Genomic DNA, 23805 nt, shown 5'->3' on the forward strand with positions numbered 1-23805 from the left:
ATCGAGTTTACATCTAGGCTTTTATTTTTACTAGAAAATTGCAAGGTCGCTGCCTTGCGCTCTCTAGCACTTAAACTCACGAGGACCTATAGGCTTAAGATACCCTGAACTGTAATTCTGGGGAAGGATGAATTCTAGGATTAAAGCTGTTTGTGGCAAGAGTGGCTTTTGGGGAGCTTGCTCTGTGCCTGGCTTTAAGAACTGGTTTTTGTTCAGAACTTCCAAAGCTTTTTGGTCAAAGGTTGAGAGGTGGGAGAGAATGTGGAAAGTGACCGAAGCAAAAGCAGAAATTTGAGCTGGCTTAATAAGACTCCTGCCTTGTGAAACTGCAGTGCTTTTAACCCTGCTAACGTCTGAATCTCGACCCTGTCTGGTACTGCTGGGTCATGGGGGATGGCTGAATGAATAACGCTCGTCTTTCTTACTCTCTTCTCTTCCCGGGCAGTCTTCAGCCTGGCCTGGCAGAACACGCTCAGGGAGATGGCCAGGAAGCTGAGGAGCTCTTGCATAAAAAGCAACGACTGAACATGGTTTCTTCATCTTCTGATGGAACGTGTGTAGCAGCTCGCACTCGCCCAGTACTGAGCTGTAAGAAACGACGGCTTGTTCGACCTAGCAGCATTATGCCCCTTTCCAAAAAGGTTAGTACTGTCCTTTTATTTTTTTTCCTCCTTTGCTGCAGCATGTAGCACAAGCTCCACACACAAGGGCCTGGTGAGCTCCTGATGTGTTGGCCCCCTGCTTTTACTATTTCCACAAAGAGGTCTCCCTGCTTTGGGAACGTTTGTGGCTATGGAGAGGGGAAAAAATGGAGAGGAAAAACAGGTCAGTGGGGCTTCAAAGGCTGAAAAGTAAAGGAGAAATGAAGGAGAAGCTCTTAATTGATGGAGACTTCTCTTAGCTGTCACTGTGGAGGGGAGATGCTGAATTCTGACATGAGGTTTTCTTTTCTAAAACCACCCAGCCTAAGGTAAACTTCAGGCTGGGTAGTTTAACGTGGTAAAGCTTGAGCAGTTGAGTGAACCTTTGGAAAGGCAGGTATCAGGAAACCTTTACCCTGAGCACAGGAATTAACACAGACCCAAGAACTTGCTGGAAAACTGCAGCTGTCTGTCCAGATCTATGGGGGATGTCTTGCAAAAAGGCTTGCAGAAGTGACCCTGCTCCCTTCTGCTACTTTGGAAATCGCTGAATGCTGTGACTCTGTTCCTTTCCTGGTTTTGTTTTCTTTTTTCTTTTTTTCTTTTAATTTTGTACTCTTCTCTGCATAGTCCTGCCTTGCCCATATGCAGGATTCAGTTCAGTGGAAATACAGCTTATTCCCTGAGCACCCTGTGTGGGGAAAGGCCACGCTTCATTCATTTTTGACCTCCCTTAGGAATGCCATAAACTGTCAGTTGGAGGATAGATGGTAAGAAATTGAGGGAATGAGGACATTTTTTGTGCATTTGTGCTCTTATGATTGCAGAACCATAGATGGCTCAAATTCACTTACCTTTGAGTCAGTGTTTCAAGTCAAACTTCATTACCACGAGGTTTCAGGGGTTTTCACTCTGCGGGAGCTGGAGTTTAAGAGAGAAAGCCCAAAAAGCATCCTTCTGCTGAGCAAAAGAGATTCTTGGCCAGCTGAGTTAGCTTAAAACAGCAGAGGAGTAACCAGTTAACGTGGGGTATTTCTGGTGGACCTCTGCACTGACTGCTTGTGAGATTTTCGGTGTTTTGAAGCTGACGAACTATCTACCATTCCTGAGGTCGTGCTGACTGTGCACTTGCTGTTTGAGGAAGGTCTGTTAATTCTGAGTTAGCTCTTGACCGCATTCCTCAAGTACATTTGATTATCCGAGCTGGTTCATAAGAGCAACTCCAAGGAGTGGAAGAAGTGCCAGATAGCAAAGGATTTGTGTGGACTCTTCCAGATATTCAAGATAAAATATTCTTCTAGTTAGGAGATGGCTTGTAGAAAAGAAGAGAGGATTAAAGGGGGAGAGGCTCTGTAGCCTGCATGGATTGGGAACGGGATCGGTCTTGTGGAACAGGACTGGATAAAGATATTACCGGTAGTCCAAATCCTGGTGTAAACTGGTCAGCTCCATGCCTTGTTCCAGCAGTTTTCCTCATAGTTTGCAAATTATTGTGGTAATTCTTAATGCTGTCATCTGTGCACTACACAAACACAGGTCTCTCTGTTCCTCCACGTAGGACGCGGTTCTTGGATCTTTTTGTCTTTTTGTTGTTGTTTTTTTTCTGGTTTCCCTCCGTTTGGTGCATGCATTTCTTGAAATGTGCACCCAGGACTGGGCGCAGCCCTCCAGCCCGCACATGAGTAACGCCGAGTAGAGGCAGGATTACCTCACTTCGCAGAGCCATCCTGTTTATAAAGCCCCGTGGGGTGCTAATTCTCAGTAATGGTACGACACTGCTGATTCATGCTCATTTTCTGATCCATAACCACCACAAGATCCTCTGGGCAGAGCTGCTGCTCACTTGGCTCTTCCTCCTCGTCACGGGTCGCTGCAGTGCCTGCCTGGTGCTTTTGCCCGTAGTGAGTTGGGTTTGATTTATTTGAGATCACTTCTCTAATTTGTAACTGTGCCTGGGATTGCAGCTCTTCCCTTCAAGGTGCTCGCAGCCCTTCCCAGTTCTGGTGTTGTTTGCTGAGCCTTCAGGATATTCTCTCTTCCATCATTCAAGTCATTAGTGGAAATTATTTGAATAACGCTAGACTGAGACCGGGCTTTTACAGGATCTAATTTGATGCATCCTTACCTTCAGACAGGGATCCATTGGTTGCTGTCTCTGTATGGGTTTTACATCCAGTTGTGCCTCCGTGCCACGGTGGTTTCATGTAAGGGAAGTCTGAAGTCTGTAAATCTGTGAATCGGAAGTCTGTCCTGGTTAAAAAACAAAAGGAAAAACACTCTTCACTCTGTAAAGACATCCCTATAGGTGCCAGCTCTTGGCGCAATGATGGCTCTCTGACTTGTCTGAACTAGAAAAAGGCGTTTTTCCTCTCTGACAACGAAATTGTGCTGCCTCATGGTTTTCTAAATGGGTTTTTCAACCTAGATAAACTCTTCTAGTCAAACCTAGTAGATGTTCAGCTGTGCAGGAGAGTTGTAGTTCTCAGGTTTGTTTACGTGGGGTAAAAGCGTCCGTCTTTGAGTCTGGGCTAAGTCAGTGGGTTTTCTGCAGGGTATTACAAAAAACCTGAGCCTTGAGGACTTTTTCCAGCTGTCAAAGGGAGTGTGTGAACAGAGCCCTTAGAAACATGACCTCTGATATGCTGAATTCTCTGTCCCCTTCCCAGGTCCACCGTAACAGCCTGGTGCGATGTAGCTGCGATGTGAACCCCTCGTGCGCTCTGTGCGGCACCCGAAGCTCGACGACTCTGGAAATCCAGTACGATGCCCCGCTGCTGGAGCGCCTCTCCCAGCTGGACTCCTGCATCCATCCTGTTCTATCATTCCCAGATGGTAAGCACAGCACCCACGGTAGGACTGGGGCCTGAAATGGGAGACGAGGGATGTGCAGGGCCCTGGAGGCTGCTCCTCCAGCCTGCGCCGCCGCCCTTCACCCAGAGGAATCGCAGAGCTGCTGGGCGCAGTTGTTAAGACCGAGCTCGTTCATCTGCAAGTGGTTTTAGGAGCAGAGCGCTTACTGGAGCCTGCGAGTCCACGCTGGGACCCGGCCCTCAGGCTGGTGTCGTTACAAACCAGTTGAGAAATATTGGCTTCTGCAGAATTTATTCATCTGTGTGAAATTACTTGTGGATTGGTTGAAGTCACAGAAAACTTCTTTGACCTTGTATGGAATCGTAAACGAGCTGAGCTGGGTCAGAGGGTACAAGAAGGGATGTTCCCATTAGGATGCTCATTTCCCTGCGTTATGCTTTCAAGGTTAGTCATCGTTAAGAGGAGTAATTTACCAACCCTGGCTGTGGGGCATTCACACTCCGGTGTGCAGGGACTTCTCCCTGCCTGTGGTAGTTGTAGTTTCCGGAGTTGTCTTCTTCCTAAGTTGCCACCTTAAAAACAAGCTGCTGCTTTGACCAAAAATGACTGCCCTGCAGGCAACTGGTGTCCTCCCGTCGTCTTTTCCCTCTGATCACAGAATACAGGGCCACGAACTGGCACTTCTATCAGGAGAGCCAGGAATTAAACAGATCGCAGCAGTCGCTTTGCTTGCTAGGAGAGGCTGGCTGCTCGAGGTGCAAGACACCGCTGGTACCGCACGGAGGGAGCTGCACGCTCCTGCTGCTGGTGATGAGAAGTGCTTGGTCTGGGTTAAGACACAGGCTTGGTGTGTGTAGAGCTAAATTCCAGCTTTGTGCAAACTTTGTGCAACAGTAGGAAATGCATGGCGTGTCTGGGAACAATTAATCTGGCATCTTTCAGGAGCCCTGTGTTTAAAGCAGACTTTAAAAAAAAAATAAATAAATGTGGGCTATTTTTAAAAACTAAGTCCCCACCCACCCCTAAGAAACATCCCTGTGTTAAGGAATGCTAAAGGAATTGAATGTGCTGAACTCCTGCAGCGCAGCACCGGTAATCCTCCGCCTGTAGTGCTGGATGTGACACCCCGGGAGGCGCTGAGGAGCCCTGTTACAAACCATTGCATCACGGCCACCAGGAGATCCTCATCCATTTTATTAGGGTCAGCCGCAGCCAGCTCACATGATGAAAGATCTCTTCTGGCTGCATGAGATTAACAACTTTGTGTTTAAAACTAGAGCGTTCAAAGCTTCAAAGGTCTGCACAGAAGTACCTTCACTGCCTTCCTCCCAGAGCCGGGGACGGAGTCACTTGGATTATTTCCTAGTGCCTAATAGAGTTTTGCTGGGGTTGCTTTTTGGGGCTGGGGGTACCTTCCCAGCGAGGCAGGGGAAGCACTCAGCCTGAAGTCGTTGCGGTGTCTCCCCGCCGAGTGGCAGCACCGGTTGCTGCTGGAGCTCCCGCCTGTGGATTTTGGGGGTTCACCCCGAGAGCGATCGGTTCGACTCGGTCGGGGCGGAGGCTGCGAGCCGGAGGCTGGCCTCCGAGCCGGGAGCATGTGCCGGCTTTCGCTTTGAGCGTCCCTGGGGCCCCTCCAGCAGCCGGGGCTCTCGGGTGCAGTTTGCCAAGGGCAAAACCACCGGGCGCTGCAGGAGGAAAAAGCTCCTTCAATTCTCCTGGCGGGGAGGCTCGGGTGGCTTTTAACCCGCTTTGTCCCTTTCTCTTTGCTTTCTTTTTTTTTTCTGCTTCGGCTGATTTCTAGCTGGGAATTTTCAGATGATGTAATAACCTTGGTGGGAAGGATGGGAGCCGCGGCGCGCGGGCTCGGCGCGGTTGCCATCTGCCGGTCCCCGGGCAGCCTGCAGCGCGCTGCAGGAGGAGCGGCGCCGGCGCTGCGCGGGCTCCGCTGCAACCAGCGCTGGCGGCAGGGCAGAGAGAAAACGCGGCAGATAACTCGTTTTTCTGCTCTCGGTTTGTCTTCCTTTTTCTCCTCCCTCCCAACCTGGCCCGTCCTTCCGCAGACGTGTGAGCCGCTGTGCAGGGAATTAATTTCCAGAAGAACGCAAAAGATTAGCGAAGAGGCTGTTTTCCCAGAGGCTGCAGCATCCTGCTCTTGAACCTTGCTAGCTGCATAATCAGAGGGTTTGAACCCTCTCTTCTCTTCGGGACGTGTCTCTGCAAACAGTGGCAGTGGCCAAAGAGCTTCTGTCACACCGTGATCACCTCTCCTTCCCAAACAGATGGGGCCAAACCAGAGCTTTAGCTGTCCAAGCCTTCTAAACGCAGCTGTCCTGGCTTTTTCCTGAGAGTCAGGTTCCCCCTATTAATAACAGCGGGCTCCAGCCCGCGCTGTGCCAGCTCCCGCTGTCCTGTTTGCCTGTCCCGGCTCTGCTGGGGCTTTCCAGTCCCTGGAACTATTGGGAAATTGTGAAGGGGTTCAAATATCAGCCATCGAACCTGTCGGCAGGGCTTCAGTCCCTTCAGGTTGCCCTCTGAGGTTATCGAGATGGAGTTTCCAAATCCCAGGGCAGCTCGTGGTCGCTGCGGTGTCCCCTCTGCAGGCCTCGCAGGGAGCTTAATTGCTGCTGTGGGGCCCGGAAAGGTTCATCTCCGAGCAGGGTTCCTTCAAAATCCCCGTGAAAATGTCGCGTGAGACCTGGGGGAGGGATGTTTGTACTGCTTGTGCTCATCTTCGTGCTTCTCGCTCCTGGTTTCAGCAGCGTTAGCCAGCACCGAGCTGTCCTGGTCTGTGCTGAGGAAGGAGAGGGATGGGTGGGATGCCAAACCTCGTGCTGGTCTACAGCGATCTTACGGGGTAGTTGGAGAAGATAAGAGAACTACCGAGACGTGAATTTGTTAACCTGAAAGGTTTTAATGCTTTTCCAAGCTGGGATTTTGGCCCCTTGGGCGCACAGAAGGGAGCTGGGGCTCGGCAGAGAGATGCACAACACCAGCGTTTGGTGATCAGGTGGGAGGTTTGAAGCTCTGGGTGTGAAAGGAAGGTTTATTTGTGGCACTCCTGAGCCTGGGGGAGCCTCCTGCTCCAGCTAGTGGTGTTTATAGACTACTGTCCGCCCAAGCACAGCACTGAATAATCTCATTAGCTTCCATCCTTCAGCTAAGGTCAGCGGTGCACATGTGCGTGGGGTTGGGGTGAAACGAAGCTTGAGGAATGTGGGCAAAAGCAGCGTCTGCCGGCCGCGCAGCCGGACAGCACGCACGTGCTGCCTGTGAGGAGGCAGGATTACATGGGGCCAGGTACTCCGGGTGCTGGGCAAGAGGGTTAGGGGCAAAGATGGGGCCGTGGGGGTGTGCCGAGGACGAGCGGAGCCTGCCGTGCTCGTGGGCGGCTGAGTGACCCAGCGCTGCCTGGGGAGAGCCCCGGTGTGGCTGCTTTCACCCGGAGCCTCTGGAGTGTGCTCGCTTAGCGCAGCGTTTGTTAGGTGCTTGAGATGCCACATCAGGCGGATTAACTTCACACAGTGCTTGGCTGGCTTTTGGGCTGACCTGAAATGGAGGACTTGAGCTGAATTTCTCTCTTCCAGCCTGTACTTCTCTAGATTTGATGTGCTGAGATAACTGGGCTTCTTGGAAGTCAGATCTGAGGTAGCAGAACAGAGCGTGGCAACACGAGATACCTGCTAGTGGTAGGGACACGTGGCTTTCCTGACAAAGGTTTCGTTCCCCTGCCAGGATGTACTTGGGCTGTGAAGTCTGCGATAACGTGCTTCTCTCAAAGAGCTGCAGGTTGGAAAAGCTGGCTCCTAACGTTGCAGGTCCTCCGTGAGCACGAGGAAGGCAAACCCGGGCTGTGCAGTGAACGCCTGCCGTGTTCGTTGGCGACTGGGGGACAGTCGTGGTATTTCTGGGGCGTCGTTCAGCTAACGTGAGCGCTGTGGTTTGTGTTTTGTGTCCTGCAGATGTGCCGACGAGCCTGCACTTCCAGAGCATGTTGAAATCTCAGTGGCAGAACAAACCCTACGAGAAAATCAAAGCTCCCAAAAAGCTCTCGCTCAAGCACAGAGCCCCCATGCCTACCAGCAGCCTGCCTGACCCTATTCGCAAGGACCGCCACAAGCTGGTGAACTCGTTCTTCACTGCAGCCAGTAAGTGTCCCCCCCCGTCCCCGCCGCGTGCAGAAACATCGCCCCGGTCTCGTACCCAAAAGCAGTGCAGTCCGGGAGGAGAGAGGAGGATGCCCTTTGAACTGAGCCCTCGGGGATGAGGCCAGGGCTGAAGGTGAAACGTGTGCAGGATGCTGAGGTGGTCCCGGTTCGTAGGGACCCCTCCTCGCCCAGCCCGAGGCTGTGCTCACGCAGCTCTCCCGGCGCGGGCAGTGCCACCGCTCAGCTCAGCGCGGCTGCCCGGGGCCGGGATGGCGTTGAGCCCGACCCGGCTGGATTCATGGAGCTGCCACGTCCTGCCTGAGCCTCCTGTGCCGACAGAAAGAGAGGTGAAAACAGGCGTTTCATAGCTCTTTCTCTGTTCCCCTCCTCAGAGCGCTCACATCAAAAAATCCAACCAGACAAGGCACACAGGCCGGCTTTAGACGATTTTACGGCCGTGTCCAAGGCCGAGAGAGCGCCAGAGCGCTCGCTTGTCCAGCCTCCTGCCTATGACAAAAAGCGATTGCGAGACTGCTCATCTGAGAGGAGTGAAGGTAGGCTCCCACGGCCAGGTCTCTCGGGGGGAGCTTGGGCTTTGCTGCATACCCAGCCTCTCTCCCCCTTCGGCCTCGGAGAAGGGGGGAACGCACTGCTTCTGGGCCTTGTCACCACCGCAGCGACGCCTCGTGTGCTCTAACTGCTTCTTCCCGCAGGGCCTGGCAAGCTGGCAGCTGCGGTCAGAAGACGCTTCTCTTTCCTGCAGTGCTCCTCAGCACTGGCCGTTTCTGGTGCAGACGGTCCTTTTCTCTGCCCCCAGCCCCCCCAGCCTTTTGTTGCTAACGTCTCTCTCTGTTTTCTCCTTCCCTCCCCGTGCAGTGTTGAAGCATCACGCGGACGTCGGTGGCCCGAGCTACTTGTCGGCGGCTGCGACCCCTGCCCCTCACAGCCCTATAGCACGGCAACTGTCCACCTCCTCGGAAGGCTCTGCCCCTGCCAGTACGAGCTCACAGGGCACCTCCAACGCAGCCGTAAGTATCCGCTGCCCGTCCGGAGGGGCTTCTGAGCTCCTCTCCACCACGGCATGGCTCAGCTTCCGAGCTGTTCCAACTAGACTTGAGGGCTCGGTGTTGCTCTTACCTCGCTGGACCCGCTGGTTCGGCTGATGGTGGGATCGCTGGCCCTTTTTCTGCTCTGGCTTTGGGTTTGCTGCACTCCTGGATTGACTTTGGCTGTGCAGAGAGCCAGTCAGCTGCAATTATAGATTCACTGCTAGTTCAGTAGCTGCTGGTAAATGTTCCTGTTCCCAGTAGTCCCCTGGCTTTGCTCCACATCCGGATTTTGGTTTCTGAAGTTGTCTGTGGATGCCAGGAAAAAAAGAGTAGAAGAGCTGAGCACCAGCAGCGTGTCGCTGCTGCTACAGCAGTGCTTCCACTGGGTTGTCTTCCCCTTCACGGCCTGTTCTGCGTGTGCTGGGCTGGAAATGGGGCTGGGGGCAGATCAGTGGTGGCTGGGACCTCAGCTTGCACTTGGACACAAGCTTCAGCAGTTGTTTAACTCTTATTGTCCTCCGAGATCTGCTCAGCCTCCCAGAAGGATGACGGGATTTGGGACCTTTATGGAGCGGCGTCTGAAAGTCATCAGTGAGCAGGACCCCAGCTCCACCCTGCTCTGAGCTCTGAAGGTGGCTCAGGAAAGCTCCTGGCCCCTCTCTGTGGCACAGCCTAGGCTGGACGCGGGGTGGGTAGGAGGCACGTGTCCCTGCAGGCTCAGAGTCCGCCGCGTGCCCTGGTCCTTGCTCCGAGCTCTGCCAGCTCCCAGCTGGGTTCCTGCCCAACGCACGTTTGCTGTTGCGTCATCAGCTGTGTCATCAGTGATGCCAGCTCGGGGTGGCCGAAGAACCCAGCCAGCCATGGTAGCTTTGCTAGAACGCTCTAGGTGCTCTGGGGAAGAGGACAGCTCTTCTCCGCAGCGGTAGTGTCTCGGGACGCCATCTCGTTGTGCTTCGTGCGCTTCTCTCGGGCTTGCTTTCCGCTTCTCTCGCTGCTTTTTCATAAACCCGTTCTGAAAAGTGAGGTTGCTGAGCGGTACTGACAGCCTCGCAGCTGAAATGATGCCTCAGAAATGTCCACTGAAGGGCGAGGGGAAGCCCTGCCAGGTAATCCTGTGCCACCCGTCACTGCCCGAGCGGACTGGGCAGGCTGCTAACGTTGCATCCTGGCAGCCGGTTTCTAAAACTCCTTCGCTTCCTTTCGGAGACTCTTCTCGGTTCGTGGCACTGGCAGATTTTGACACTGTCGTATAGATTGGAGCATTAAACAAGTGTGATAAGCAGAATCTATATTTGTTTTGGAGAAATGGTTGTTGGTGGTGGTTTTTTGCATTCATGGTTGTGCCTGTTCGTGCTGAAATTAGGATTTATAAAGTCTGTCTTCTGCAGTCTGCAGACGAGCTGAGGCTGCAGCTTTGAGTTACAGGCTTCCCCATTCAATCTCAGTGGAGTGTCGGTTCTGAAAACAGATGACAAATTAAACAAATCTGCTGATCACAAAAGTCCAGCAACTCTTCCCAGCCCCAAAAAGCCTCCTGTGCCGTTCCAAAAGCCCAAAGCTATTGGTGTACGCGTGAGTTGCTGTAAGGCAGGCCAAGGTTTGGGTCTGGTTTAGTGGTTTTGCAGTAACTACCGGCGTGCAGAACCTTGCCACGAAATCAGTGCCCCCAGATTTGTTCCTTAGGGGAGGTGGAATGGGCTGGGTTGAGCGGAGAGGTGTGTGCGTGAGGGGAGGCGCAGCGTGCTGCACCCTAACACTCCGGGGGGCAGCCGGGCCGTGCAGTCTTGCCCGCAGTCTTCATTTTCTTCTGTGGCTCCCCAGCAGATTTTGCTTCAGAAATGATGCTCCTTGTTGCGTTTCACCAAATTCAATACAAATTTGATTGAGGCAACTAAGCAAAGTGCTGTCAGTGAGTGTGGGTTGAGCTCCGAGTGTAATACAGGAACACTGCTGCTTGGGGACGTACAAGCATCTGGTGATACGATTCCACATGGGGAAGGGTCTGCTGTTCTTCTTGGATCAGGGAACGGATGTAAAAAAGGACGTGCTCGCCCCATCTGGGGGTGCTGGCCCTCCCAGAGCGTGCCCAGCCTGCTGGGGGGCACCCAGCTTCGTGCTTTGGCTCCCAGGGGCTGTGCGCACAGCTCAGAGCACCCCCAAATACCACCCTAATACCAGGAAAAACAGGGCGAGGAACCTGAAGCGTGGCGATGGCAGCTGCCCACCCGCTCGCATCCTCATCCAGCTCCCGCGGCGGGTCCCTTGCGCTTGGGCTCCCGCGTGTTTTTGCCCAAAAAGCCACGGGGATTGGCGGAGGCGCAGGTAACGTGCAGGTGGCTTCGTCAGGGAGGCAGCACGCCGAGCTGATCCGGGAAGGTTGGTGTCGCCGTGCCGGCAGCGCTGCTGTCACAGGTCTGGGGGAGGTTTTGGGATAGACAGATGGTAGGAGGGCACCCAGCGTTCAGCCCGGTTTAAATAGAGAAGTGTGTAGCTTATTTCTGTCTTGGAGAATCTATTCCAGTCAGAAGTAAGATGCAGATGGAAGCTGTTAGGTTCTCAGTACAGCTGTCAAAACCCGAGATGAACTGCTGGCTGGCTGCTTCCCGTCCCTGCTTTGCCACAGCATCGTGTGGCAGGTCCCTGCGGTGCCCCAAGGAATGGGGCTGTGATCCAGACGCATGGTCCTTCACCGTCCCTGTGGTCTCAGCACCCCGTTTGCACTGGTAGGAGGGAATAGGATCTTATTAAAGCAGTAAGATGGCAGTAGAGGAGGCTTTTCTTCATCTTTCGCTGGCTTGGCTTTTCAGCCGGATCAATGTCATGGCTGTGGCAGGAGGGGGAACGATGGCAGCGGGGTGGAGATGGCGGCTGAAGCTCAGCAGCCCCTGCTCACCTCGCTGCAGTGCCCGGGGGGCCACCGCAGCCTCGTCCTTGTTCGTGCCTTCCAAACCAAGGGCTTTGGTTGCCCTGCGCCCGTGGGGGAAGAGGGCTTCCAGCAGGCGGTAGGCAAATTCTGTGCCCACACAAATTGCTGTTGGCCTTGGGGTCTGTCGGTCGCAGGAGACCGTGTCCCGTGAGGCCACGTCCTTTTTGTGTCAACAGTTTAACGCGGCAAAACCTGCAGCCCTTCCTCACGTCGTTCTTGTCCTTACGTTCCAGCAGCCAAGGAGGAGGAGAGGGGAGAGCTCCTTCGATATTAACAACATCGTCATCCCGATGTCTGTCGCTGCAACAACGCGCGTGGAGAAGCTGCAGTACAAAGAGATCCTCACACCCAGGTACGTGCCCCAGCCCCAGCTCGAGGGGGGCCGCCTGCTTTCACCGCGCACCTCTTAGGCCTCAAATTAAGCCTAGGGCTTGCTCCAGTGGCTGGTGAGGAAAGGGGCTTCCTTCCTCCTTGAGAGTAAGAGAAAATTCGGATCATATCACTGAAACAGACTTTGGGCTGAGTTAGGGACTGTGTTGTCTCAGTGTCCGTGGTGCATGGAAGCCGCCTGCCCTGCTCACGTCTCCCCGAGCAACCCGAAGTCATTCTGGTTGTTTTCTGCCCCGCTACGAAGCTGCCAAGCGCAGTGAGCTGAAGGTCTGGGTGCTTCCCGGCCCTGCACGCACCCGGGTGTGCCCAGGTCCCCTGGGCTGGGGGGGCTGGTGTTGAGGGTGGCTGTGGCCAGGAGCAGAGGCAGCCGTGGGAATTGGGAGTCTCTGCCCGAGCTAAGTGCGAGGAGGTGAGCTCTCAGCCCTTGTTCAGGTGATCCTGGACGAACGCCGTGGGTGAGATCGGTCGCAGTTTTGTGCGCCTGAGCGTTCTGCGGGGTGTGCTGACTTGGCTGCAGCTGGTGCAGCTTCTTCAGCCAAGCTGCCTGGCTTCTAGTCCCTCTTTTCCCTTCGAGTTTTCCAGTTCTCTTTCCCAGCTTGCCTCCTTCCTGCAGCCTTTTTCTGGGTCCCCCTCCTCTTCCCAGGCCCGCTCCAGTGCAGGGCAGGGAGGGAGCCTGTTGCTGGGCCAGAGGAAGAGGAGGAAACGCTGCAGCATCTGCTCTGCTTCCTCTGCCCCCGCAGGCTCCGGCCGTGCTGCCAGAGCAGCGCCGGGAGCTGGGCAGGGGCAGCGAGGAAGGGCTGCAGCGGGAGGAGGCCAGGAGCTGCGTTGCCCATCCCTCAGCCAAGTGAGGAAGGACAAATCTACTGCGTGGGCACTCAGTGCGCACAAACCGCCTGCTTCCTATGGAAAAAATGTGCTCAAAATGGGTCAGGCTAACGCAGGAAGCGGAGAAACTCTTGTCTGGTACCACAGGGGGGGGATTTTGGTAGATAAATGTGGCTGAAGCTGAGTCAGGATGTGTTTCTCATTGTGCCAGGCTTGTGTTTCTTCTCCCACAAAAGGTGGTGGTGGGGTGTGCTGGGCATGTGCTCGGCCGTGCCCGTGACTGACTGCAGTCTGACTTTGTGTGTTGCAGCTGGCGTGAAGTGGATATCGGCGCTCTGAAGGCGAGCCCTGATGAAGACAACGAGGAGGTGAGAGCTGCTTTATGTCCCGCTTAGCTTGGGACGGGGTTGAGGGCAGCTAACTGTGTCGGTGGTGGGTACCGGAAGGGTACAGACACGGGGACCTCAGCCGAGAGGTGCAATCTTTGCCTTTTTGGCAACAAAAGGGCACAACTGACTTTGCAGAAGCCATTCTGGCGTTGGTTTCTTTTTGGAAACGGGGTGATAGGGCAGAACTTGGATTAGCTGGCTGGGCACAGCGGAATTTGAGGTCTAATTGCTGTCAGGAGACCTTTCTGGGCAGCAATCGTTTATGGAGGTAGTCTAATCAAGAAATCATGACCAGTCATGCTGCTGTAGTTATTATTTTAGCTAAACTGCTACGATGGTATTTCCTTAAACCTCTGTGTGAGTGCGCTCGCTCTGGGATAAATGGCTTTCCTTTGGTTTTTAGTTCTTAATCCCTTCCTTAGCAATGCAGACTCAGTTTAACAAGGTGCTTGCTCGCTCACTGAGGCACCTGCCTCCCTCCAGACATCAGCACTTAAATTCATGCTGTAGCTAATGCTGGAAGAACTGCACGTAGCTGTGTGTTTAACGTAAGCAAGCCCTGACCAAGCCTTGTACCATTCCCTTTCCAGATCGAGGACTTGTCTGATTCGGCCTTCGCTGCTCGGCATGGCAAGTGCGAAGAGATGGAGCGGGCCCGGTGGCTTTGGAGCACGAGCATGCCCCCGCAGCGGCGGGGCAGCAGGTACGCTGTCGGCATGCAGTCCCTGCGGGGCACGGGCACGGGTGTCCCGGGGTCAGCAGCGCTCGGGCAGAGGGCGCAGTGTGCTTCCCTCGGCCCAGGCGTTGTTCCAACAGATCAGGCTTTGTTAAACTGACTGGTGGATAAAAATGGTTGGAAGTTTGTGCTGGCATCAGAAAGGTTGCTCGCCATGTACAAGAGCAGCTGGAGGAGCCCCTGTAGGAGTGGGACGGGGTCTGGCTCAGCTCAGGGGTAAGTTACCCACCGGTGAAGTTGCAGACAAGCAACTCTTGCATCGTGTGTTTGGATTCTGCTTTCATGGCTCCGGAAGAGTGGAGGCTTGAGCGCCAGCTCAGGAGTCCTGAGAAAAACAAAAGGGCTGAGCTGGGCATCCTTAAACAGGAACACGGAGCAGTTGTGCTTAGCGTTGTGCTGCGTATCACATCGCTGCTCGATAGCTTCGGCAACGTTGCTTTGGTGTTCCATTTATACGTGTCCTTCCAATCCTCTGATCACCCGACACTTCATTCCTGTGCTGCAGTCTCTTTTTGTGAGTGGGTGTCTAAAACTGCACGCAGTTTCCAGCTGTGGATCTCTTCTTACACAGCTTTACGATGAGATTCGCTCCTTTCCCTTTGGTTTCCGATGCCTTGGCCTTGAACCACTCTGCTCTTGGGCAGAAATTCTTGCCGAAGTGCAACTGCGACATGCACTGGTCTTCTTGGTATAGTTGTGGTTTCAGATCAGCCCCGTCGGGGGGGGCGTGGTCGTGCAGGACTTCAGCAAATGCAAAGGTTGCGTCTGTCAAGCTCCATTGCTGCTGCTGCTGCGCTTCATCTGCAGCTGCATTTCCTGGCGCCGGTTGAGCGTGGGACATTTTGGTGTTTGTCTGCAAACTCCTTCAGCCAGTTTCTCACATCTGTTAGTACTTCACCCTAACTTTCCTCTTCTCTAAAAACCTCCTGTAGGGATGGTGGTGCAAGGTGGTGTCCCGACTAGGTCACCGAAATGAATTCATCGTGCGGGTGTAGAAATGGTGGTGGAAACGGGCCTCTGGAGGTCTCTGGTCCAGCCTCCGTCTTGAAGCAGGGCTGAAGATCAGGTTGGCCGTGGCTTTGGCTAACATGGCGTGAATGTTTCCGAGGATGGAAGTTCCCCCACCTGTGTGGTGGCTGGCGCAGGGCTGCCCCCACTTGGGAACCAGGTTTTGCTGCTGCTGCAGAAGGCAGCAGTTGGATCCCGCTTTCACCTCTCTGCCAAAACGAGCCAGCCCAGCTCCCTCTGCTTCCCGTGACCATCCTGGGACCCCCTGAAGCGTCCCCAGGACCCCGCAGGGTGGGATGGGGATGGAGGTGCCCCTGCTCCACTGGCCGCGTTCCTCGGTGCAGCCGAGGATGTGGTTTGCTGCGCTTGTGGTGTGTTGTGCTGAGCTCAGCTTGGCGTTCACCACATCCCGAGCTGCTCCTCGGCAGGATCCTTGCTTGGTCCTCCGTGGCCAGCCTGGGCTGATGCTGGGGCTGTTTGCTGCAGCTGCTTTGGTCCTTAGAAACTGCTGAGGGCCTCCTCCTCATGGCCCAGGAACTGCTGCTGTGCTTTGGCCAGTTCTTGCTCCTCGCCCGGAGAGTGCCGGGGGCCAGGTAACGGCAGTACACACTGGGGTGAAGTCGGTTTCTCTGAAATGTCGTTCTCTGAAGTGACCCGCTCTAGCAGATCTGCTGAGCGTCTTGTGGTCTTCCTGCCTCGTGTACGTAACAGATCGGTTTGTTTTTGTGTAGCAGCTTCTAATGGCATCTTGACTCAGCACATCGTGTTTCCATATAGCCTGCTGCAGGTGTAGCTATGCTGTTAGTGCAACTTGGGCTGGGTTTCTGTGTTCTGATGAACATTTGAGCCCAGATAAATTTTGAAGTATGATCCTTGGCCATCCTTCATTGATCCACTTGCTGTTGGAATTCATCTTGATAAGATACCTACAGACAGGGAGGCGTGAGATGGACTTTTCTGTTTGCAGCCTTCGGGTCTCTTATCAGGGAATCTGTGTAGCTGCTCAAGCTTCCTTAACTCTTGGTTTAAATCTTCTGAAGTCTAGGGCTTTTACCGTGCTCCTCCCGTGCCCACCTGTTGAATGTGGTGCGTTTTCAGCGTTACTGATTCACTACAGTTGGTTCTTGAACTACCCTGTGAGGTGTCAGGTGGCGTGTGGATGATGTCGGGAACACTTAGAGGGGCTGCTAAAAAAACATCTGATTTCATAGGGGCCTTCTCACTTTGGCATTTAAGCGGCACTCGCGGCGTAGGAGCTGTGTGGGACAAGTTTCCTTAGGAGAGCAGCGTCAGCGCTGCAGTGCCGCATCGAGGCAGTGGAGATGGGGCGCGGATGGGCCTGGAGGATTCAACCTCGGGGCTGTGACGTTCCCTCTTGGTGCACGCACCGAATTCCTGCAGCATTCCCCGCTGTACGGGCCCTCCCGAGGCGGGGATGGCGGAAGGGACCAAAGGGTGGCATCGGGTGGCAGGGAGTGGTCTGGGTGCCTGTAACGGGACCGAAATCAAACTCTGGGATCTGTTCCTCCCTCAGGTCCTACAGATCGACAGACGGACGGACGACCCCCCAGCTGGGGAACCCCTCGACTCCCCAGCCGGCATCCCCCGACGTGGGCAGCTGCCACTCCCACTCGGAGCTGTCCCACACCCACTCCCCGCGCAGCCCCATCAGCCCCGAACTGCTCTCTGCCCCCCTCACGCCCCTGTCCCGCGACTCCATGCGGCTTCTGTCCAGCGAGGACACGCGCTGCTCCACGCCCGAGGCCGGCCTCGACGAGCAGGTGGGTGCAGGTCCCGGCCGTGGCTGCTGGCGCTAGCGCCGTGCTGCTCACGGTGGCACTGCAGCGACTGCTGCAGAGGCGTGGAGGTAAATCCGGTGCTCAGACTTGGCTGGTTAATTCCCCTCGCTGTGGGGCAACAGCTTGGAAAGCTGCATGTGGGGAATTCGGCGCGAAGGCTCGGCTGGACGGGAGGCAGAGCGTAGTGCCGTCCCGTGCTGGAACACGTCCCGCTGCCCACCAGCGGTGGGTTCGGTTTGGCGGCTGCCGCGTCCTCGCCACGGGTGCTGAAGGTCCTGCTCTCCGTGCCCCGCTAACGGGGTGAGACTAAGCCCGCCCCATAGAGCTGCCCACCTCAACCGCCGCTGCGGGCAGCCGGAGTCACGCACGGAGGGGGAGCAGAAGAGTTTGTCCGGAGGATTTTCCATAGCCTGGTGTCTCTTCCCTTTAGGCCGTGCTGCCCTGGGAGCGGCGCACCTTCCCACTGTCGTACGATCCCAGGACAGAGTGCGAGGACCAATCCGACCCCCAAGACCGGTCGTCGCGCTGCACCCGGCGCACATCGGGCAGTAAATCCTCCCGGGAGACCGATGGCACTTCTGCTTTGCCCAACCTGGCCAGCCTCAAGAGCCGAACCCCCCTGGCGACACCCTCCTCCTCTTCCTCCGCAGCAGTTCAGCGGCCAGCGCACAGATAGAGACATACGGGAAGACATGAGCAAAACCAACACACAGAACTAACTCTTGGCATTAAAGCTTCCAAAATCTGCGTTTGATATTCAAACATCCTGCCGGGAATTTTCACAGTTTTTAGTGAATTTAAGGAGTTTAGAAACTGTTTTTTGTTTTTGTTTTTTTCCATGTTTCCTTGTCACACAAATGAGAGCCCCCAGATTCCTCCCAGCGGAGTGAAGCCTCGGGAGGGGAGCAGCCCACCAGTCCCCCTCCCTCTTTCCTCCCCTCCCCTCTTAGGTGTATAAAACTAGAGCACAGGATTTAGCTGACTAGCGGACTTCGGGGATAGTTTTTCTCAAGCAAAAGGGTGTCTTTTTCTCTTAACCCGCTCCCCCTCCCTGAAAGGTTTTAGTGGAGTGAAATTAGTGGTGAAAAAGTGATGTCTTGGGGTTGCAACCTTCACTAGCTGTCTGTCTGTCCTCACGTGCAGCGTGCCCACCCTGCACTGCCACCCTCCGGCGCTGCCCTACCGCAGGTTGTGGTTCCAGGCGTCCCGGGGGGGTGACAGCCCCCGACCCCCCCTCTGCCCCCGGCCGCCCCCCACCGCCTCCTTCCTTCTCCTGGTCCCGGAGCAGCCGCCGGCTGTGCCGAGCCCTGGCCGCTGCCTCAGCCGGGGAAAAGGAAGGACCCTTTTAGCCGCTTGACGCACAGCTCCGCGTGGGAGGAGAGGGATTTCAGGCACAGCCCTGTTCACACCTCGCGTTGTTACCCGGGGTGGGAGGTGGGGAGGGGAGAGCCCCCCGCGTGGTGCGGCCGGGTGCTGCGAGTCGAGGCAGGACGCGCCGTGCACTTACGGACTCCCTTCGGGGATGTGGTCGCTGGCCGAGGCCAGCAGCAGCTCTCGGCTGGGAGATGCGGGTCTGCGGCGGTCGCTTGGAGCTCTGCCTTTGTGTCCCCTGCGGGGTTGGGAAGGTTGGGTCGGGGCAGCTCTGGGCTGCGGCCCCGAGGAGCTGCCAAGAGCTGCGGGTCGAGGGAGCGTCCCATGGCAGGAGCGGGGCTGGGCAAGTCTGGGTTGCAAGGCCGAGGCGCTGGGATGGTTCCTTTCGGTGGGTTTGGTCTCAGAGAGAAGGGGAAAAAAGAGAGGGAAGAGCGGCGCTTTATCGGGTGGGTGGGCAGCTCCCGCCGGCGCTGACATGCTGGGAGGGATGGGGATCCGTCACCACTGCTTCGCTCCACTTCCACGCACGGTCCGAGAAAGGTGTCGATTCTGTTTCATTTCCGAGTCTGGTCTGACACGCCACCTCCTGACAGGTATTTTATTTTGGAACCAACTTCGCTGTTGTTCCTCCCGTCCCTCCCTCCCCGGCCCTTTGCACCCGCAGCGACTCCCGGATCCCGCACACCGTTCCCATCTGTAACGCTTTCTGATCCCGACGGTGTGGCTATTGGTCCCTGTCCTGTTGCTAGCATTGTGCCTGTCTTATGTATAATCACATCACCAAAAAAAGGAAAAAAAATACAAAGGACATATTTTTTTTTCCATTTTGTAATCGTAAAGAAATAGTAGCTAAACTGCTTAATGGTTGGGGTTTTCACAATTTTCAACATTATCTAGTGTTTTTGGTTCTGTTCTAGTTTAAAGGATATGTCATCGTTTCTTTAAAAAAAAAAAAAACAAAAAACAATGCTACCATATCCCTCCGCATAAGTGCTTTTCTATTTATAAGGTTGAAAATTCTGAATAACCCTTTTAGCATTATAAAAACCACAAAAAACACCTTGTATTTTGTAAATATTTTCTTTTCCTGCTTTGAGCTGTGTAATGTCCTTGTTATATAGAAATGCTTTTCTTCCGAGAAGCTGATCTTTGTTAATGTCTTGATTCTGTTGGCAAAGCACAAATGTGCTTATAAAAAAAAAAAAAAAAAAAAAAAAGATTAAAAAAAAAATTAAAACAGAATATTCTATGCAAAGTGTGTTTGTGAAACGCTGGCTTGGGGTGGCGGAAGGGAGCCTTCGGTGCGCTCAGCCCAGCCCCGGGCCCATCAGCCGCTTCCCTCCCACGGCCTGGGTGAATGGCCTCTTTTTTCTTTTACACCATTATTTCCCAGCAGTTATTGTCGAGGAGTGAAAAGAGGAATTGTTCCGCGGGATCTCCGGATTTAGGCGTTGCGCTGTGATATCAGATCAAGCAGGACCAGGGCCTGGTGGCGCTTCCCTGAGAGAGCCCAGGAGAACCGAGGTCTGCCCCGCGGCTGCCAGTAAACGCCTGGGGCTGGGTGAGGCTTTTATTGTGTGTTTAGGGTTAACTGGCTGGTGGTAAGTCATGCCCAGGTAGGGTTTGTGGAAATGGGGCTGTTACTGCCACACTCGAATGTCGGCAAGAGGTGGGAGGCGACTTCCTTGGATGCTCTTAAATTTCCAAGCTAAGAGCCCATTCTTTGTTCCTGGTCACCCCTGTGGCTGGGAAACGGGAAGCTGCGGGGCGATTGTTCATCAGCTGATCAAAGGAGTAGGAGGCAGCGACCTGTGCATTACCCGTTTATTTACAAGTAATGGAGGAGGAAAAATCCAATCTGAAAAGCAAATGGTGGCGGCCGGCGGTCGCACTGGCAGCCGCGCTGGTTGCAGGCATTAAACTCGGGGTTTCTGACCCGCACGAAGCGGCGGTGCCCTTGGGAAGGTTTGCAGCGGTTGAAGGCCCTTTGGGGCTGCTTTGTGGCCCCCGAAGTGCCGGCAGCTGGAGGGTCCTGGGCAGCAAAGGCTAGGAACGTGATGGGCAAGGCCCTGGATACGGGCCGAAATTGGTGAAAAGGGCGTCACCACGGATTGGAAGTGGGCTCTGAAAAACCCCAGTGTTCACCCCTAGCCGTGGGCAGAGCTGTCGTCAGTCCCTGTCCATGGCACCCCTGGGGATGCTGCTGGCCATGGTGGGGTTTGTCATGGACCATGGACAAGGTGTGCTCGCCCCCCCCCCTCAGCCCCCCCGCAGTGCAGCCAAAACCCAGCCCCAATGTTCCGGAGCCCCCACGGGGCCCATCACCAGCTCCCTGCCGCTCCCCAGGCGTTTCCATGCTCCCACCCCATGCGAAAGAGGCGGCGGTTCTTGTAGTAATGACTTTATTTCCAAATTCACTTTTACGGCAACAGTGTAAACCAGTTGTTAAAACGCACAATACACTATGGACATTCACAGACAGGAAGCTAAGCTAGAATGATACACTGAGATCAAACCTGCCCTCCCCTCCCCAGCGCACGAAGGGGCCGCGGGACTGCCACCGCCACGGCAGTCTGACACTGGCAGTTCACTTAACAAGCGTAATTTCGAGTGCAGAAACACGGTTTTTGAATCAGTGCCGGTTTCAACCCTTTTCAGACCAAGATGTGTGTGGAGTAAAGGGAAAGCCGTGGGTCGGTCTGTCCAGCTGCTCGCGGAAACCCCCAGGCCCAGGTCTGAAGGCGGGTCGGGGCTGGGGCCGTGGCTCGGGCTGCTGGAGGGGGGCAGCGGGAGGTGCTGGGGGGTGGGCGAACGGGGCTGTCCAGGCCCCCTGCGCCCCCCCCGATGGACCCAGGGCAGGGGCTGCTCGCTGGAGCCGCAGGTGAGGGCTGGCTCCTGGCGCTGGTGTCCCTCGGGAGCCACATGGAGGGGGCCAGAGGTACAGGGCTGGGGTGGGCAAGCACAGCTGTGGTGCTACAGCCAGAGGGGTGGAAGGGGTGACGGCTTGGGGGTGGGGATGTCTCCCACTCACTCGCTTTTACATAGGACAAAAAAGCCGCAGCGGCGCCTACATCCCACAGCGATACAAAGGGAGTCACGGACTTAAATACAGATGCTTACAATCATCGAGTCAACTGAAACGGAGCTAGCAACACGCCGGACGTGGGCTCTTGCCCCAGGGGCTGCAAAGACAAGGGCTGGACCCCAACCACCACCACCTCCACCCCACCAGCCCTGCTCCAGCCTGGAGCAGGCGCCCTCCCCAGGCCTCCCCCCTCGGCCCCAGCCCGCACCCAGGCACAGCGACCCAGCACCCTGCAGAGCCCGGTGGTGTGCGCCCATGTGAAGGCCACGGCAGCTTCATCCCCTCCTGCTAAGGATGGGAGCAGGGAGCGACTGCTGCACTGCCCCGAGTAGCGGCAGCTCAAACGGCCTCGGCGGCTCCCAGCCTCCACCCCGAGGCCTCCCCTGCCGCCCCAGTCAGACTGGGATTTCAGCCCCAGCACCACGTGCCCCTTGCTGGGAAAGCACGGCTTTCCCTGCAGCACAGCCCGTAGGGCCCTTTGCCGGTCCTGCGGGGCATCCCGCTGCCCTCAGCTCCGCTTCCAGCTCTGCCCCAGCCCCTCGGCTCACGCCTCCTGGGGGAGATGGGGAGGGAGGATGCGCACTGAGCTGCACCGATCGCATCTCAGCCTCTTTGGTTGTAGAAGGAAGGGGCGCGCGGGGACGGCGGTGGGTGCAGCACAGCCCCCGGCCACCCCCTCATGAGCCCTAGGTTGCCAGAGGAACAAAAGCAGTGAAAGCAAGCACTCAGCTCCTCTCCCCTGCGTGGTGTGTGTGTGTGGGGGGACAGGTAGTGCTGTGCGACCGGGACACCGACTGGGTGCAAACGTGCTGAAACCGGGAGGGCACCTTGGAAAGGGGCGGGCAGTGCCACGGAGCAGCCACTGGCCCCGGTGCAGCTGGACTCAGGACAGGACCGGGGGCACTGCTGCCATGCACCACCTAAAACCACCCTCGCGCCTTCCCCTCGCGTTCTCCCATTTGTCTCCTACCGCTGCCAACGGCACGAGAACAGCAGAGCCATGGAGCTGCCACTTCCTTGACCTCTTAGCTGACCTTGCAGGGAAGAAAAAAAAAAAAACAACAAATCAACCCCAAACTGTTACAAGCTGCACCCAAATCCAGGAGCCATCCCAGCCCTGGAGCTGTGAGTGCCCCTCGTGCCACGTCCCCGGGCCCCGGGAGGTGCGCAGCCACGGGGGCGCAGCGCCAGGACACCCTGCGCGGCCCCCGGCCCCCCGAGGGAGCGGGGAAGCGGCGCTGCGTGCACCCACGCACCCGGCAGGCATGCGGTGCCGGGCCTGGGCACAACCCGCAGCTCGGCAAGGGCTCCCCACGCCTGCCCTCCTCGCTGGGCTGTGGCGGAGCCGGCGCGGGGCAGCGCAAAACTACTTACAGCGTTTTCAAACACATGCTCGTTTATGAAAACAATCACCCTGGCACGGTCCAAGCATATACAGACAAATCTACTCTACGACACGAGGGGCTGCCAAAGGAACGGGGAAAAGCCTCTACTCATCCACTCAGCGGTTCCAGCACAGCCACGGAGAGGGAAACGGCCGGCCGGGGCCCCTTCTGCAACGGGACACCCTGGTGTCGCCGGTACTCCAGCTGCCGGAGCTGAGAGCGGGATTAGGGGATACCTGGCAGTTACCTTCATACACATCTCGGCTTTCAGAGGGAAAAACAAAAGGTTTCTTCCAAATCAGCAGGCAAATTTAATGCAGAAAGGGAGGGCACCTGCCTGCAGTCCCTGGCTGCAGCACCCACTACCTGCGCTGAGTGCAGGCCAGGCCTCCAGCCCGGGCATCGTTAGGGTAACGAGCGTGGGGAGCCCCGGGGCTGCCACCCCTGCTCCCCGCGAGGCCCTTGGGGTGCTGGGGTCAGCGTCGTGCTGGGGCTGCCCCCTCCACCCCCTGGCTCCTTCCTGCTGGGACAGCGAAGGGACGAGGGGATGAGGGGAGGGAGCGGGGACGGGCACGGGCTGTGCGCTCCGAGGAGCAGGGGGAGAGGAGGTTTTGTACCTCATAGTGTCTGATTTTGAAGTCCTGGAGCTAGAGCTGAATGAACAGTAAAAGCAGGTTAAATCATTAACCAGTTAGGGGATGGGGAAGCAGCTGTAAAAGGAACAGAGGAAGAAGGCCAGATTATTATTTTTGTTTCTTTTTTTTTTTTTTTTCCTTGTCTTCTCTCATCTTTGCCCGCCATGCCCCGATCACAAGCCCTGCTTGGCCAGCGAAGCGGACACTTCGTCAGCTAGCGTGGCGAGCTGGGGGGAGTCCACCATATTGATGCTGCCGGTGGAGGAGACATTGCTAAGGCGGCGCGGGGAGGCATCTCCGGAGATGGTGGGGGACTTGTAGACGATTTCGGCGCCGTGGTCAGTCTTGGCTTTGGCGTTCTCGCGGAAGGTCAGCTTATGAGTCTCAATCTGCAATGAGAGGAGAGGCCGGTGAGCAGGAGGACGGGGAGCGCGATCCGGAGAGGCCGTTTTTACCTGCAAGCACTCCGCTGGGCCACTGCCGCTGTGCAGCTGGGAGGAAAGCAGTGAGGAGGCAGCTGAGAGCTGACCGTGGCACTGGGGACAGCCCCCTCCCCTGGGCTGCCAGCCCCAGGGGCCGGAGGCTTGCTCGGGTCACTGGCCTGATCCCT

At 55.9% G+C, this 23805-nt stretch overlaps 2 protein-coding genes across 30 annotated transcripts in view; one reads left to right on the plus strand and one right to left on the minus strand.

The window, feature by feature from the left end:
- KANSL1 (KAT8 regulatory NSL complex subunit 1) overlaps nucleotides 1-19057 on the plus strand; it is a 94181-nt gene extending 75124 nt beyond the window's left edge. For 3 of the 6 annotated variants that reach the window (XM_048046497.2, XM_066981524.1, XM_066981522.1), the window contains exons 6-15: nucleotides 446-641; nucleotides 3308-3473; nucleotides 7412-7597; nucleotides 7990-8151; nucleotides 8474-8625; nucleotides 11806-11924; nucleotides 13098-13155; nucleotides 13767-13879; nucleotides 16455-16701; nucleotides 17150-19057. In XM_048046497.2, coding sequence (XP_047902454.2) covers nucleotides 446-641; nucleotides 3308-3473; nucleotides 7412-7597; nucleotides 7990-8151; nucleotides 8474-8625; nucleotides 11806-11924; nucleotides 13098-13155; nucleotides 13767-13879; nucleotides 16455-16701; nucleotides 17150-17395 — 1645 coding nt within the window. In that variant the 3' untranslated portion in view covers nucleotides 17396-19057. The remainder of the gene's footprint in view (nucleotides 1-445; nucleotides 642-3307; nucleotides 3474-7411; nucleotides 7598-7989; nucleotides 8152-8473; nucleotides 8626-11805; nucleotides 11925-13097; nucleotides 13156-13766; nucleotides 13880-16454; nucleotides 16702-17149) is intronic. The other 3 variants (XM_066981525.1, XM_066981526.1, XM_066981527.1) reach the window with 3 other exon arrangements.
- Nucleotides 19058-20475: 1418 nt separating this feature from the next.
- Nucleotides 20476-23805, minus strand: part of MAPT (microtubule associated protein tau) — a 47434-nt gene continuing 44104 nt past the window's right edge. For 15 of the 24 annotated variants that reach the window (XM_066981544.1, XM_066981543.1, XM_066981542.1 and 12 more), the window contains one exon: nucleotides 23301-23584. In XM_066981544.1, coding sequence (XP_066837645.1) covers nucleotides 23369-23584 — 216 coding nt within the window. In that variant the 3' untranslated portion in view covers nucleotides 23301-23368. Of the gene's footprint in view, nucleotides 23585-23805 lie in introns of all 24 variants that reach the window. The other 9 variants (XM_066981538.1, XM_066981534.1, XM_066981535.1 and 6 more) reach the window with 1 other exon arrangement.

This window comes from Anser cygnoides, chromosome 22, assembly GCF_040182565.1.
Source record: "Anser cygnoides isolate HZ-2024a breed goose chromosome 22, Taihu_goose_T2T_genome, whole genome shotgun sequence".
NCBI classification, from domain to species: domain Eukaryota; kingdom Metazoa; phylum Chordata; class Aves; order Anseriformes; family Anatidae; genus Anser; species Anser cygnoides.